This window comes from Corvus brachyrhynchos, unplaced genomic scaffold (genome assembly GCF_000691975.1).
Source record: "Corvus brachyrhynchos isolate BGI_N302 unplaced genomic scaffold, ASM69197v1 scaffold7, whole genome shotgun sequence".
Taxonomy (NCBI): domain Eukaryota; kingdom Metazoa; phylum Chordata; class Aves; order Passeriformes; family Corvidae; genus Corvus; species Corvus brachyrhynchos.
Window position 1 is genome coordinate 3069762 of NW_008239054.1, and position 16377 is coordinate 3086138.

At 41.4% G+C, this 16377-nt stretch overlaps 1 protein-coding gene and 1 long non-coding RNA gene across 2 annotated transcripts in view; one reads left to right on the top strand and one right to left on the bottom strand.

The window, feature by feature from the left end:
- Positions 1–16377, bottom strand: part of EPB41L4B (erythrocyte membrane protein band 4.1 like 4B) — a 172003-nt gene that overhangs the window by 71535 nt on the left and 84091 nt on the right. Inside the window, exon 17 of the mRNA XM_017739074.1 lies at positions 1429–1610. Within this exon, the coding sequence (XP_017594563.1) occupies positions 1429–1610 (182 nt within the window). The remainder of the gene's footprint in view (positions 1–1428; positions 1611–16377) is intronic.
- Positions 1619–14423, top strand: LOC108447875. The gene is made up of 2 exons (XR_001863576.1): positions 1619–4741; positions 12375–14423. It is a non-coding gene; the product is annotated as an uncharacterized LOC108447875 (long non-coding RNA).

The following is a 16377-nucleotide window of genomic DNA, read 5'->3' on the forward strand; positions in this document are numbered from 1 at the left end:
CTGCAGAGCAGGGCCCAGATGCAAAGACCTGCCAGTGGCACAGGAGCGTCCAGCGGCCTGCTCTGAGCCTATATGGCTGTGCCAGGCAGGGGGTGGCCACGCTCCATGTCAGCCCCATGTGCTTCCCAGCATGAATGTAGGCTGGAGTGCAGTGTACAGTCAGTGGAAAACAACACATCTTCTGGAGGCCGCTCCTAAGGGAGTAGCTTCATTAAAAGCCCCAGCAAGCAAGTCACATTGCTGCTCAGGATTCCTTCCCTAAATGTCTACAATGCCTTGCATTTTATTTCTTTAGCTTCTCTCCGAAAAACTATCTCAAATCTCTTGGGAAAGAAAATTAAAGAAAGTGTTTCTGAGCTTCTGAAACAAAGTCTGATTAAAGTGCTTGTCCAGGTAGGTGCCTGTGCAATACTGCTGAGGTGAGACAGCCTACAGTCAAGGTCACCCAGTACAGTCCAAGACCCTGGTTTCAGGAATTTGAAAATTGACAGATTAACTGACCTGGGTGAAAGTTTCTATAATGGATAGCTATCTCAGAGTGATTTACAGTTATGAAGGCAGAAACTGGGCAAGGGAAAAACTCATCGTTTCCTAGAGACAAGGAATATAATAGATCAGATCTTGTTTTGCCCATCATCTGACATTCTTACACAGCTTCAACATCTGACACACTGCAGAGTGCAGAGATTGTAAATCTGGAGAGCAGGAAGTAGGACTGCTCAATGACAGGGATGTTTCTCTTCTAGTTCCTATGTAAACCTATAAATACTTAGCCAAGCTCCATCCCCTTAAAAATACCTGTACACATTCAGCAGCAGAGACTTCCACCCAAACTCCCCAAGACTGCATCAGGAGTGGACGGGATTCTCCCCTCTTTGCTTTCTACAAGCCAAGAATTTCTCCACTAAGAAAGCAAGCATATTCCAGTCTTGGTAGGTAAATCTTGTAATTGCTCCCATTACCCAAACTAAAAGCAAGATGCTGTATGTCCAGTGCTCCAAAATTTCTGCTGCCTGTGCCCAGATGAAAACAAGATCCAAACAATGAGGGCTGAAGTCCAGCTGGGCAGATCAGCAAAAGGCAATAGCAGATGAGGGTAGGTTTGTGAAACTATACGAAGAGTAACAACGAAAAATAGACTGTGCCAAGTGGTTAGGGAGACAGATTCTGAGACTAATGGGGTATTTGTTCAGCTGTGGAACACCCATCTAACACCAAATCCCACAATCCTGTAGCAAAGCCAGGAAATTGCAAATCTTGTCTCATTTGCACATGCGACAAAGCTAGCAAATAATAACAGGAAGCACATTTTTCAAGGAGGAAAACTGAAATGCACACTGTTTTTCTTTCCTTTCCTTTGCCTCCTTGCCAGAGACAAACCTGCAAGCAGCACAGTTACTGAAATGACAATCACTGCAGTGGACTTACTGGTTGGATTTGGAACTGCAGAAACAATGTCCTTTGTCTCGGGAGCAAGGGCACCGTAATTAGCATGGTGGTGGTGATGCCGATGGTGGTGGTGGTGCCTTGCAGCCATTTTTGTGGTATATGGAGTGCCACCATTCTCCTCAATGTTGAACGGGTGCAGATCACTGTTGTTCAAGGGATAGCTACAAAATAAATTCAGTTCAAATTAGAGCAGTAAACAGTAGCACCAGTTGTACTTTGGGAGAGACAGAGTGAAAACTTTCTTGGGAAAAAATGCACAGCTTTTTTGTAAATAAAAATTTTAATGAGGTATATCCCAAATCTTTAGAGTTTTCTATCACTGTGAAGAAAAAGGATGCCTCTGCTTGTTGGTATGACTTTAAGATCAGAATTAATTTTGATTTTACACACTACACAATCTCTGCTAGAATCTTTGCTGGGATAGGAAAGTCATCAGGCAGAAAAGAGTAACTCCTTTAAAGTGAAATTGTCCAAAGAGCAGAGACCAAGGAACAGTCTCAGAGTAACACTACATTCCTGAGAATGTTCAGGTCTCTAAACTTATGGTGAAAAACAGGTATATGAAAAAATTCTGACTTGGGGAAAAAATGGAGAAATAAAACATTTTACAGGTAACAATATGCGAAATAACACTTGGCCAAAAAGGAATTGTACCTGTGCTGGTATAACTAGCTTGGGTTTTGGTGGGTTTTTTTTGCATGTGTTTAGTTAGGAGATTAACTATCAACAGTCTACAATATATGGCAAATGGGGACACATTGACATTTTAATTCATCATCTCTAACTCAGAGGTAACAAATGACACTGCTGCTTTTCTTCATTAGCTGTAACTGATGCTGTTTCAGTTTATTGTTTGAAATAATGATGAATTTCTAGAAACGCTATTTTCTCTCTATTCCAGCCACCAAAAAAGATTGAGATAACTCTACATAAATGCTGCAAAGGACTTGAATGTGCTTTCCTCAGAGGAGTGCTTAAAATTTTTATAAGGTTTTAACTTACTCTATAGTAGTGCATTAGACAGTAGTTGCAGTACATCAATTCATTTCAACTAAAGATGAATCCCCTGCCTATTTGAAATATGCTAAAGAAATTATATCTTCAGATGCATGGGTTTTCAGTTTTCTTTTGTTACTAACAGCAGCTGAAAACCTGACAATATGAAATGAAGGCAAACCGAATAATTAAAGGAACAATGAATAAATTATACCTAAGATACGTTCTAAGATATGTTCTCTGCAGATTACTTAGTGATTCAAAGCAAAATTAACCAGACATCTGCAAATAAACACATCTGTATCATTTCCAAAGTTATACTGAAACACACAGCTTGGTACATCACTAATAACCACTGTCTTCTGAGTAACAACTTCAGACAACATGAGGTTTCTGACTGGGTACTAATTGAATAATACTTTTATGCTGGTTACTTTTTGAAAGCAGAAGGCAGGGAGGGGAATGTTGGGTATATTAATCTCAGCAGGTTTCCAGCATGTAGCAACCACTGCCAATAAAGGCACTTCTGATGTGTTTTCTACCTTAAGGAAACAATACAAATAGGTGTCTGATCCACAGGGGACAGCTTTCGTGAGCTCAGATAATCCAGGACTGGTCTGTCTTTTCAAACTACACTATATCTTTACTGCTATAATCAAATCAAATCAAGCAAGTGCCTACAGGGGGAAAATGGTACAGGCTAATGAGATTGCACACTAATTGTAGCAGCTCTCCTGCACTTTCCCTTCAAGGGCCTTGGATTGGTGTGACTTTTTTTGACTGAGAGGATAGGTGGTTTTGTTCACATGGTTAAAACCCTGATGGGAAATAAGATCAGTTTGGGGCTGGAGCCTCAGCACATCTTTTTTTTCCCATCTGATTCAATTTTTTTCAAGACACAAAACCTACGTGCTTGGGAGTTTCTTTCATTTCACCCACTGGCAGCCTGGTTTAGAAGATTTTCAGTTGGTCTTTTCAAAATGAATCACACCAAATCCTTACACTGACTCCTCATACTGCTATGGGCCCAAGGTATCTTCCATGCTGAAATGGAAATAAGCTAAGCAACTGAATGAGACAACTGAATTGCCCTTTGGTATGAGGGCAAATGTGCACGAAATTCTCTAGATGTATTTCTTGACTGTCCAGAGAGGAGAGTAAAATGTAAAATGTAAAAGGCAGGGAGACCATTACATCAAAGAAGTAACGAGCTAGCCCAGCAAAGCTGATGTTCAACTATGCACTGAAGTCCTTGAGGACAGCAGGTCACAAAGCTCCAGACAGGGTGTAACTACCGAGGCAGAGCACTCTGATGTGAAATCCCAAGCTGCTGGCCCATGTAAAAGCACGTGGTCATCTGCACTCTTCCAGAGCTGACAGCAACTGACAGATGTCGAGGCAAACTCATCTCAGGGTCAGCCAACTGTTGCACTTCCGATGCATGTGTGGTTGGGCATTTGCACGGATACCCTCACTACCAAGGAGTTACTGAACAATCAGAAACAACAGGTCTTGCAGCAGCCCCAGAGCCTGCCAACTAGAAAAGCTGACAGTACCCAAACAAAAATACCATGTAGTCCAAATTCCTTTTCTGTGTACTCTATTTTAGGGGCACATTGGACTGCAGTTTCTACAAGGTGGCATTTTTATTACCTCATATCACACCTGTTTTTCACTTTTGTGTTCTTACACTGTCCTAAATATAGAGACTCAACACTTTTCCACTCAATGCATCCTTTTGTCACTAACTTTGCTTTCTATTGCTTGCTTCTATCTGGCTTACCTGAATGGAAAACATGCTCATGTATCCTTCCCAATCCATTGATGTAAATAAATCACTACTTTCAGTGAACCAACTTTTTGACCATCTCCAAATGTATTCATACTCCTGACCTCCAGGAATTCATACTTGCTCCCCAGATATCAAGTAATGCTCTCAGACTATGTGCATTATGTGGACAGGTAGCAATTTTCATCCTTTCTCTTGCACCTGCCTTCTGGCCACCCTATGTATGCCAATATCATACCTTTGGTTTATTTTTTAATCATGAATTGGCTGTCCTGCAGGTTTCCTCTTTCTCTGCTGTTATTTACCTGCGTGGCTTTCTCGGCAAACTCCAGCTGTTTCCTATACAGACACCTCCTGTCCTTCAAGGAAAATGAGGCAGGGCGGTACAGGCAATTGTGCAAAGGAAGCAAACCTTTCTTCTTTGTCCCTCATTCAGGAAAAAGCACTCCTGAGGATTAGTTTCCGGAAGTTGAACCTTCAAAAAAGCCACTCAGTGTTCACAAGAAGGTTAGTACTGCCTTTAGCCTCAAATTCACATTAATTACCTCCTTCTGACCAAAAAGGCAGCACACTGAGGAAAAAGGCAAATAATGTGTATCTACTAATTTTCTTTCCTATTTTAAAATTTTTATTTACGTTACTAGTCCTCTGTCTCAATTTTACGCTCCTCACAGTTTACCCAAAAAGCTATTTTCAGTAGACATTCTTAGATTTCATGTGCTCCAGTCACCTACTGGACATCAAAACATGTCTCTAGTGTACAGTTCACACACACAACAGTGTTAAGAGGACATAGGAAAATGGGGAACAGAAAAGTCTTTGAAAGCCTTCAAAACCAATGGGACTGTGTTACCTGAACTGAACCTCCAACACCTTCACTAGCAGAAACTCCATGACCCTGCTGTACAATCGATTTCAGCATCTCAGCATGCCTACACTTATTTCTTTGTTTATTCTGTCTCCTTTACTGCAATTTAAGCCACTATTTCTTCTCCCATCCATCACGGACACAGTGAGGTTATTTCTGTCTACAGAAGCCTGCGTTTTTGAAAATGGCCCTTTACATCTCCCCTCAGAGTCTGAAGAGCTCTGAATTCCTCAGTTGCCCCTCATGGGTCACACATTCCCTACAGCTCTGAAACATCTTGCCATGCCTGTCCACCCAACTGCCCCCTGCTCTGCTTCAACATGTGGTGTTCAGAACTGGACAACCCGCTCCAGCTGAGGCCTGGAAGAGGAAGGGTTGTCTCCCATGTCCTACAGGATCTACTCCTGTTTATACACTGGAACATGACATCTTTTTCTATATATTGGGATTGTTGACTCATATTTAACTTATGATCCTCAAGAACATCAGATCCTTTCCTAAACTGGCCAGGTTTCCAGCCCCACAACCTCAGCTGTGAGGCATGTTACTCCTACCTAGCACAAACATTCCTCCTGAGCTGCACCCTAATCTTTCTGATGTGCTAAGATCAATACCTGATCAGGACTTTTCTCTCATCCATTACAGGCCTGGTATGGAAGGACTCCCATTTTTGGTGAGTGACAAGGGGTTTTGTAAAAAACGTAATTGCCTTTCCATGCCATCCTCCCAGCTGCCATCCTCAGTCTCATGTAGAACAAAACTGTGTAGGCCTGCAGAAACATCTTGCACCTGTGTCCCAGGGCAGGCTTACTCCTGCACCCTGACCATGCCCCTCTTTCCCCACTCTTCCTCTAGGCATCTCCCACCTGTCTGAAGTTACACTTGGAGAGCAAATGGTGGGGCTTTCTTTTCTCCTCTCCATGGGGAGGCTGGAGGGGCAATAGCAGAAAGCAGGCTCAAACAATCATGCCTCACGGATGACTCTAAGAGTTTAGACCTTCCCTACGATAGTTGAACAGTGCTTTAAAAAAATCCCAGGCTTCTAGGTCTGGTTGTGATAAGTAACCTTCAACAATTGCCACAGCCACCTCTATTTGCTTTGAACATTCCTCCCGCACCAAACCACTGCAATTTTCCAGTATTTAAAAGTCCTCAAACTTTCCACAAACATCTTCGCAACCACTCTTGATCCTCCCCCATCTGTAGCTCAGAGCAAGCCTGGTGGTGATTTGCACAGGTTTTGGCAGCAAAGATTCACACTGCTGGCTTTGTACTGAATGTGCTGGGAGATGTATCACCCATTGCCATATCACTACAATACCTTCTCCAGCATCAAAATGGGCTTCAGACGTGCTCCCAAATGGCAGCCAGGGGAAGTGCTGCAGTGCCTGTTACCATATGTGTATTAATGTGTATGTAATGAAAGCAGCCATTCCCTGTGACACTTCAGTGTGGCAGCCGGGGAGAGGAGACTTAACAGCCGTGCTAAGCCAAACATTCATTTTTGGGTTTATTATCTCCCTTTATTGGGAGGAAGGAGGGTAGACTTTAGGTTAATTCCCTGCCCATGCTTCAAAAGCAGTTAAAAAAACCCCAACAAACCAAATAAACCACAATGAACTTTTAGCCAAACTTCCATTAATCATATTTAGAATCTCACATACCACTTGTTTCGCTAAAGCATGGCAAGTGACACAGAGAGAGAAGGAATTTTACATTCTCTGAAAATGTCCCTGTGAAGAGGAAAGAAGAGGAAATGAGGGGATAGGAAGAAGGCAGTACGTGTGAGTATCACTTAATGGCCAGGACTATTGGACTGAAGCAGAAGACTTGACCCAGCATTACATGAGAAGGGAACACAGACCACAGCAGGATGACTGCAATAACAGAGAAAGGGTGAACTTTTATTTTGCAGCCAAGGACTGGGACATGTAAAAGCAATGAGTATTCCTAAGTAAAGGAAGACTGGAATCACTAAAACCAAACCTATGTCAGTTTTTTTTCCTGCACCATGTAACCAAGATCTCTTTGCTGGCCAGAATTGGCTTCCTGAGCTGTGTGAAGTGTAACTAAAGCTAACAGTACGCTTACACTTCCATGCTCAGCTCTGACATCAGGAAAACACAGTTGGCCCATTTGCTTCCTTCAGGGAAGGCATGGAAAACTGTGTTGCAGAAATCTTTCCCTGCTGCCAGGGATGATCCACAGTCCCCATCCAATCCTAGGGACACCTCAGAAAGCAGAGCAGGCAGCCAGCAGCCTTTTCCCAGAAAACCTTGTAATTAAAGAGAAAAAGATAACGGGGAAAAAATACATTAAGAAATGGTGTCAGAAGCCTGTTGTAGGATACAAGATGCTGAACTAAGTTTTGAAGCAAGAGTAATCTAGAATTCTCCAAAAGAAGAATAAAGCCCGCAGCAAAGCATGTTCTAATAAAATACCAAGGAACAAATCTTGACCCGATAAAGACATTGTCCTCATAGATTCCACCCTATCTGCATAAAGATCATTAAAAAAATACTGTCTTGCAAAACTGTCATGCAAAATATGCCCACTGGGGAACTAAGCTTGCTTTTTTTCATTTACAAATGGTTTTAATTAACAGTAACAATAGCTAATGATATTTAATCACCTGTCAAAAAAATTCATTGTCCCAGATGTCCTTGTAGATGAGAAAACTCTGAAAAGCAGACATAAAATTTTCTAAGACCAACAAGATCCTCCCTCAAGTCTGCTGCCTTCCCCTTTCAGACAGAGGCAATGTATTCCTGTCCTTAGGAAATAAAACGGCTTGGGGTGCCTAATCTAAGCAAGCTAGCTCAGGTTAAAACAGGAGCAAAACTAAGCAAGGAACTGAAGCCTCTGAAGCAGCCTGCAGCTAATCTTGGATTGTTAGCCATGGTACAGCTTTTCCCACCACTTAACCCATTAAATAACTCAGGTCCTGTGAGCTAAGCACATTCCTGTCTCATCTCTACTGTGCTTAGTATCACATTGCTGCCAAAGGTTGCAGAGAGAAGCAGGCACAGGCCTGAGGCTTAGTTAAAAGAGAAGAACATGAGAAATCACAGGATGTGACAGAAGAAGTTGCTGGACATAAAAGATGAAGGCAGAAGCAGCTAAAAATGTTATAAAGGATGTCCAGAGGATTGCTGGAATTCACAGGTACTTATGGTAGGGCTCCATGAGCAATGGCCGAACATCACAGAGCTCTGAAGGGGGAGTATCAGGGTCTCTTGGGTGAGAACAATGTGACAAGATCAGCACTGTCTAGGAAACTGTATCAGTAACTCTGTAAGGCCCAAACTACAGAGATAGCCTTGGGAAATTTGAGTATGGATTTAGCAAAACCGGGAGCAATGCAGGGAAAAAGCAGGAGTAACTGCAAGGAGACAAGAGAAAGGCAAGAGGAGGATTCATGTGCATCAGGATGCACGTGAGAAAGGTGAGAAAAGTGACCAGCCCTAAGCAAACTGCTGGTCAGTCAGCTTGGCTGGTCAAGCTCCGATCACGACAGTCCAGGGCATCTCCTCAATTGCAGTCCTGTTTTCTGTGGAGGTGTATGCATCGAGGATGGAGCTCTGTGTGCTGCCCCACATTTGTGAGCTGCTGTTTGTGTATGCAGGTGCTGCTCAAGGTGCTGCCCTTCAGCTCCTGTGCTTGGCAAGGCTGGCTCCAGAGTGGGTGCTCTGTGAGCATTTGCATCTCTGGAACGAAGGCTCAGCATCTCATCCTGGGCCGTGAAGCCAGGAATTACAGCAGCCTTGCATCTAGCAGATTAGAAAGGTGTAATCCCTTTAGCCTTGAAGCCAATCCATGGGATTTGGCTTCCCTTAACAATATGCTCCCATCTTACAAAATCTCCTTTCTGTCTCTGTCCTTACTAAGATGAAATTCCTTGGGAAAAAAAAACTTGTTTTAAAAGAAATTAATCAAACTGTGTAATTTTCATGCTTCTAAATTATTCTGATTCTGAATGCTGCTATTGCTTTACAAAAAATATGCTGTCTTGTAAATTTTCAGTAATTTGCCATAACTTTAAAGGCCAGTGTGAACACGACCGACTCCATTGCCACACAAATGACTTCTTTTTAGGTTATAGATTTTTGCCCTTTTAAAAGACAGTACTAACAGGTAAAAGTAGTACAAAATCAATCATTTAGCACAGCAAGGGCTCTCTTAATTACAAACTTTCAACCTCTGCCCTATCTCTGGGCAGGTTCTCACTTCAATACTTGGGCAACTCATCTGACTTACAGCAGGAAACTGTTCATTTTACCTTTAAAGCCATTTTCACAGATTTTTTTTTTTTTTAAGTCAGAAATTGAGAATGAGACACACACATTAAATGCAACCATTGAAACTGAAAATGAATAGTAACAAACAAAGGCCTCCTGGGCTCAAAATTTTGATACAGAAGCAGCATCCAATTTTACATTCAAGTTCCTTGAAGTTTGCTTCAAATCAGCCTTGCTACTGATTCAGAGAGCCCCAGGTGCTGAAGACACAGACACTGAAATCACAAAGCTTCCTTGCCTCTTTTATTCCTCTTCTCCATTCTCAGAGTTTCTAGCAGAATCCACTGCTTTTCATTTTCTAGTTCCTTTCTTTTGCACATAACACTGTAAACCTCTGCTTCTCCTAAACCCTCTACTTTGAGCTTTTTGTCTCCCTGGCCCATTTTTTTCTGAGCTCTTCCTTCCTGTTTGACTTCTGTATTCCTACTGATGAGAAAGACTCAGCTTGGAGGCACCATGATGCTGGCTCTGCTGCTTGCCATCAAGGCCTTAATCTTCAGGGCCTTGGGCCCTGGAGATGAAAAGAAACAGCCACTCTGTCATCTGTTTAGGTACTGAGTTCATTACTATGCAATTACACAATTTAGAGAGCACTGGAGATTCATTAATGATTTGTATTTCTACTTCTCTAAGGAAGACAAAATTGCAGAAATTGGTAATGGCAGGTGAACTACTGTGATTATAACTCCAGCACAGAATGTTACGGGTTTAGGGAGGAAAAAGTAACTTATAAATAATTAGCTTCTTATCCGGAGTTTAATTGCATTAGATCAGTACTTCCTACTTCTAATTAGGTGTGGCTACTTCTTTCATTTTTGTTGTCACTCGGAAAGTAGAAGATGTTTTTCATTGCCTTCATTAAAAAAAAAAAAAAAGAAATAGTGTTTTTTATAATCCATCAACATAAGACATTGGTAAGCCAGGAACTACAGGTTTTCAAAACTGTTCCTGTATGAAACATCTGCTGTTGTGTAATTCAAAACACCATCTTTCATATGATGAGCTGCAGATTTTGCTGCTTGTTTTAAAGGTCATACTACTAGTGCTATGAAAGGAAAAGGAAGAGGAAAGGGAAGAAGAAAAGAAAGAGTAAGATGAAAATGGAAAAGAAAAAAAAATCAAGCACATTACAAATTCAAAAGATAGTACATTCATGGTAGAAATATAATTGTGGTGGCAATTTGAAAACAGAACCCTAGGGGCACTTCCACTGGTTCCCATAGCCTCACCTCAACATTTGTCTTAAACTGGCAGATTCGTCAGTTCTGAGAGGGTGTGATGATTGAGGCAGTCATCATGAATGCTTCTTCTGTTAGCGACTAGATTTCTCCTGAAGAGATACAGGCAACAGATCATGGAAGACCTGGTGCCCCCAAACCCAAAGGAGCATCCCACAGTCATTAGAAAGCTGTTATGCAAAAACCACATAACACAAAGTAGTAACATTGGATCAGGCTGGTGGCACTTCTTATCTCCACCAATCTGTGTGCCAAGTCTGCCAAGATTCTAACTGAAGGGGAAAAAAAATCACCATCTTTAGGAAAGCTGGATGGAAGATAGAGATTTTTAAAAAAAAAAAATCTTTTCTTCCTGTTCAAAACCAAGTATATCACATGCAGAAATTAAAAGCGATACACAAGTTATTACTGACATGCTAGTATTTTCTGTAGCAAGATACTCATATCTGCAGGGGGCAGTGCACGGGGAGGCCTGACGTGAACTTTACAATTAAATTCAGATTAACACTTGTGAAATAGGCTCTTAGAAAGTTGTTTTTCTTTAAAGTACAGTCATGAAACAGTCATTGCTAAGTGCTTGAGAGCAGCATTTAGTCTGCAGCTTTATTACTGGAAATGATTCATATCAATGGAAGAACTCCAACTGAATTATCTGTTGGGGTTTTTTTTTGTTTGTTTGTTGTGGGTTATTTTGGTGATTCAGTGGCAATAAGAGCAACAGCATGTACACTGAGGAAGGGAAACTTTGGCCAGTCACTTCAAGGTTCATCAGTATGTAGAAAACAAGGGAAGCCGAACAAGGTCTTCGTGATCACCACACACTGCTTTGCCATGTACTGCAGGAGGCAGACAGAAAAGTATGGCCCACCTCTTTACATGTTTTTGTCTGATCTGATTTGACCAAGATTGTTTTTTTCCAAAAGCTGCATCTTTCTATGTGCCTGCTGAGGAAGGACTGATTTTCCTGCAGGCTCTTTGACACTGAAACGTGGGAGCAGAAAAGTACTGTGAATTTCCAAGCGTGTGCAGTTTGACTGTAATGTAGGAAAAAGTATTTATTCTGAAACAGTTCAAAATCTCCATCCTCACAATGTAGCACAGGTTTGGGTACGGTGCAGAGAGTTAGTGCAAGCTGGTTCTCGAGGTTTCATGGCTAGCACATGAAACTTCTATCTTAACAAAGAAGCCAGGATCCTGGTAGATCAGTGCCCTTTCAAAGCACAACACACAGAGGCTGAGGTCAACTAAAAAAACCACATTTCCTAATTTATGTCCATTAATACTGGTCTGTAGCAGCTCTGGCTCCAGCAGTCTCTTTAGCTGCTATTAGGAAAGCTGCAATGACAGCATTCCCCATACAGGGCTGTTTTCCTTGGTTCTCTGCTGCAGAGTAATAGGAAAACCACTCACTGCCAACAGTCTTTCCAGAGATCTGGCGTGTCAGGTTAGATGGATGTGCATCAAAACTTCTCTCCTTTGAGACAGGTAGAAGAAGCCTGCCTGCTTGATACACAAACTGAAAAGATTCCTCCTCTGAAAGAGTTGATTGCAGTGCTGAACTGTCTTTCTCCTCTCTCTCAGAGAGCCCTATCTCGCCAACTTTGATGCCTGAGAAGGAGGTGACATACTCGGTTTCATTTTTCCCCTGCTGCCTTTGATGTTCCCCTGCTCATTCCTTGCCAGCACCTGAAGTTCCATTTTCAAAATTACTTGCTCTGACATTCTTTCTCTTGCAGGTTGAAGAGACATCTTCTGCAGCGCTCATCCAGTGGAATAGAAAATCGCAGTTTACATCACCAGGCCATAATATATGCTTTGTTGCCATCCACAGTGTGAGAAAAAAATCCTCCTCTTGGTCAGTTTGCATATGAGTTCAATGATAAATGCATGCAGAAGGACTTAATTCTTTCCTTTAAGCATACAAACCCCTGACTGCCAGCTTTAGAAATGCATTATAAAACCTGATCCCTTTGTTCACTTTGCCTGTGACTCACATCAGCTAGAGAAAAATAGCTGAAAATGAAAGTTTGAAGAAAAAGCCCACACTAAAACAATATATTGAAAATGACAACACTTTCAGTATTGTATTTCAGGTATCATATTTCAGTATTCAATATTAGTCATTCGTTTGCATGGCAGGGCCTGGCTGGGGCTGAAAAGTGATATATTTCAGCTGGTGTTACAGATGTGGTGTCACAGTGTCACCAGCTTTTCAATTCCCCCAGCAGTTCCTGGGGGAGAGGACATAGGATTACAGTTATTATAAGGTAATCCCCCTCCAAATCCAACTACACAGAGTGCAGAGCCAGGCTTGAGCCCTGCCAGGGAAGAACTGGTTTCCAGCTTTATTAAATACAGGAGGAAGGTGTGCAGAGAGATGATCAAAAGATACCCTCGGCCAGGTTGTATCAATTAATTCTCCAGCACATGGAAGAAGCAATTCCATGCTGGACTTCAGATGAGTGTAATTTCTCCACTGCCTATCACTACACTCACACTTCCCCTCCAACCCCCCCAGGCTGATGCAAGGATAGTGTTTATCACCTGTAATCAGATTACAGAAGTTTCCAAGTGTATGCTGGACTTGTAAAAAGAAGGTTTCACACAATGAACACACTTCAGAGCAGGGTGGAGAAAGTTTGCACATGCAGTTCAATGGGTACCCCTGAGAACATGTTTCATTTGGATTAAGAAGGTGGTACCTCCTTTAGGCAACTTTCAAAAGGTTTTTCTAAAAAAACCAAACTTCCCTGTGTATATTTAGAACACATTTAAAATGTGTTGACTTAGAATGACTCTGTAACATGATCTTTGGTAAAAACGGTGCATTTCCTCATGAGGAGCTCCTAGTTAAAGTACCACAGGAGTGTATAGACACTCACATACCAGGGCCATCAAGTTCCTACATTGAGTTTGTGCCTATAAACTACCAGAGGATTCCTATAGCAGTACAAATTTAAGATGTAGTATTGATTTATATTGCCAGAGCTTTCCCAATAGTTTAAACAAAAGTTGCTGTTATGTTTAACAACAGACTTAACCAAACATTTTCCACTTTTCTTCTCTCTCCCTTCCCTAATGTAATCTGGTTTCAGATGCAGTGTTTTGTGTTGCTTCAAACAAAAAATTGTAATCTTAGCATCACAAGACCTGTATTACTTGTTAAAAACAAACTGTTGTGAGTTACGTCTGTGCTACTTTTAGGAAAAAAAAAATCCCAATGTGCTTTTTTATCTTTAAAGCAACTCTTTTATACAACCCTGTCCAGACAGAGACCACCCATATCCACCTTTGTTCAGGTGATGTAAGCTGCACAGGTCACAGCAGTGCTGGGGTCAGAGAGGACACAGGTAGATATGTTCCCTCTTCCCAAGTGCATCCTAGCCCATGTGCTACAAGAAGTCAACTACACCTATAGGAAGAAAGGACAGAGACATTGATGCCTTCTTACCTAGCTGATCGCTCCGTGACTTGGCTGGTTCAGATTTCTGCAGACAGCAGGGAGGATGAGGGATGAGCAAGTGAAAAGGGAGTGCAGAAGGTGTGGGCTCCTTCTCCAGAGAAGCAGAATGATAAGTGCTTCCCTCGAGGCGACACACACGAACTGCAGAACACACAAGGCCCACAGGTTGTTCTTCACCAGTGTGCCTGAGGCATTTTAACACGTACAGGACCCAGTTAGGCCTTGTGCTGTCTTTTCTTGCAGTCTGTCAGGGAATGGATCCCTCCTTCAGTGCCCCTTCAGCAACAAACCAAACCACACATAACAACACAGGATGAGGTGGAACACTGGCAACAAACCACAGGGAAGCTGACAAGGTTGTATGACAAGAAAGATACTGTATTATGAATGTAGGTGTGTAAATAATAAAGCACCAATGCGAGTATTCAAAAAACCCTCCTCCAGAATGCTTCCAGAGCAGCAGCTAAACTAGACTTTTGTTCCAGTGGCTCCAACAAAGTTTCTCTTTCTTCCTTTCTTAAATAAAATGTTGCTGAAATAGAGGACGACTGGTCTGGGAAAACCAAAGTCAGCTTCTGTGATTACACACCTTAGATTTACTCTGGCATTTTCACATCTCAGTGCACAATTGCTTTATTGTCTTCCCCTCTCTACAGATTGTACTGGAAACTTCGATCCACCACAGCACTAGTAACTACGGGGGAAATCAGGTACAAGCATATATATACACACTCCCCCAAAATCTTTCAAAAATAAATAATGCATCATAACCAGATCAACAAGGTTGACATTTTTTATTTGTACTTAGCACATACAGGAAAGATCAAAACAAATAATAAAAGATAGCATTTGTAAACAAATGTATTTCACAAAAAGTTATAAACTACCAAATTTGCTCTGAAAAAATTCATTATAGCCATTTAGAAATGTGTATTTATCAAAATCAAGTTAAAAACTACTTCATTTTGAAAACATTCCAAATGAAGATTCATTCATTCCAACAACTTCAGAGAGACCACAAATGTAAGGCCTAACAAATGCACGAGTGAAGATGGCACTGTGATTTTTGGTTTAAAGATAACAAAAAAGTCTGCAAGTGATCAAAATACCAGCCAGTCTCATTCAAAGTCCTAGGTCTGTAAAATATACATTCAACTTCGCAAATATCTAACTTCAAAAAAAATAGAGCTATTCCACTGGAATGTCCCCTTTTTTTAATGTACTGATTATATGCTGTGTTTTTGAGCCCACTCAGACAAAAGTTATCGGTAGGTAGTTTCATGTAATTAGCAAGTTCATTTCCATAATCACATTAAAAATAAGATGACAGCAGCACCCTTTTAGCAAGGATTAATTTTTAACATTCTTGCCTTTATAGCAGCAGGTATGGTTTTGGGGAATGCTATCAATATAATTAGTAAGTAAAAAAAAAAAAATATACATACTGTGTGAAATTTATTACAGTGTTCTTGCCCTATACTTGTTGTCAAAGTTAGGTAAGCACCTCTATTTTTTTCTGCAGAACACAAAAACTAGAAACAAATGACATCCAAACCTATGACTGCCTCAGTAGGCTCCCTTTGTTGGTGGCCCACAAGCCAATTTGATTGCCAGTATGAATACTGTTTTTTCCTCCCTGCAATCTCCTATTTGTATGCCAACTAAAAAACAAGGTTCTTAAACTTCATCTATTAATTTGACTCCAAATAAACAAGGTAATAAAAATAACTAAGGCACAAATGTCTGATCTTCAACAGCAGGCAGAGGGTCACAGACTTGGAACTTGGGTAGAATGTAAATCCCCAGAAAATTTCTGGTCTCGGGGCACTGAAAATTCTTACCAGAATTGAAAAAGGTTTTTCAAAATTTTTTTTTTTACAAAGATATGGAAAACACTTTTCCCAAGAATGTCCACGAACACTAAACAAGGATGGATGTACATACGAAGACACACACTTTATGCACAATACACTTTGAACATACTGCAGACAGACAAGGACCATGGAATGCAATGATGTCTAAGATGGCAGGTGAAATGAAGATGGCTCTTTTTCAGAGTGTCGTCATGAGTTTATCTTGGTACACCATGCTTTGGACTCCTCCTAAATTCTTCTGGTTCTGTTCCTGGATATACCGTAAATTGCTGTCCTCTCCACTTGTGGGGGGTTTCCAATAGGGCCTGTCATCGTGATAGGGTGGCCTGCACCATTTGCACAGTTATTGGTTAGTGAGGAATGGAAGTCAACTTAGGAGTGCTACACAGTAACATGAGCTCA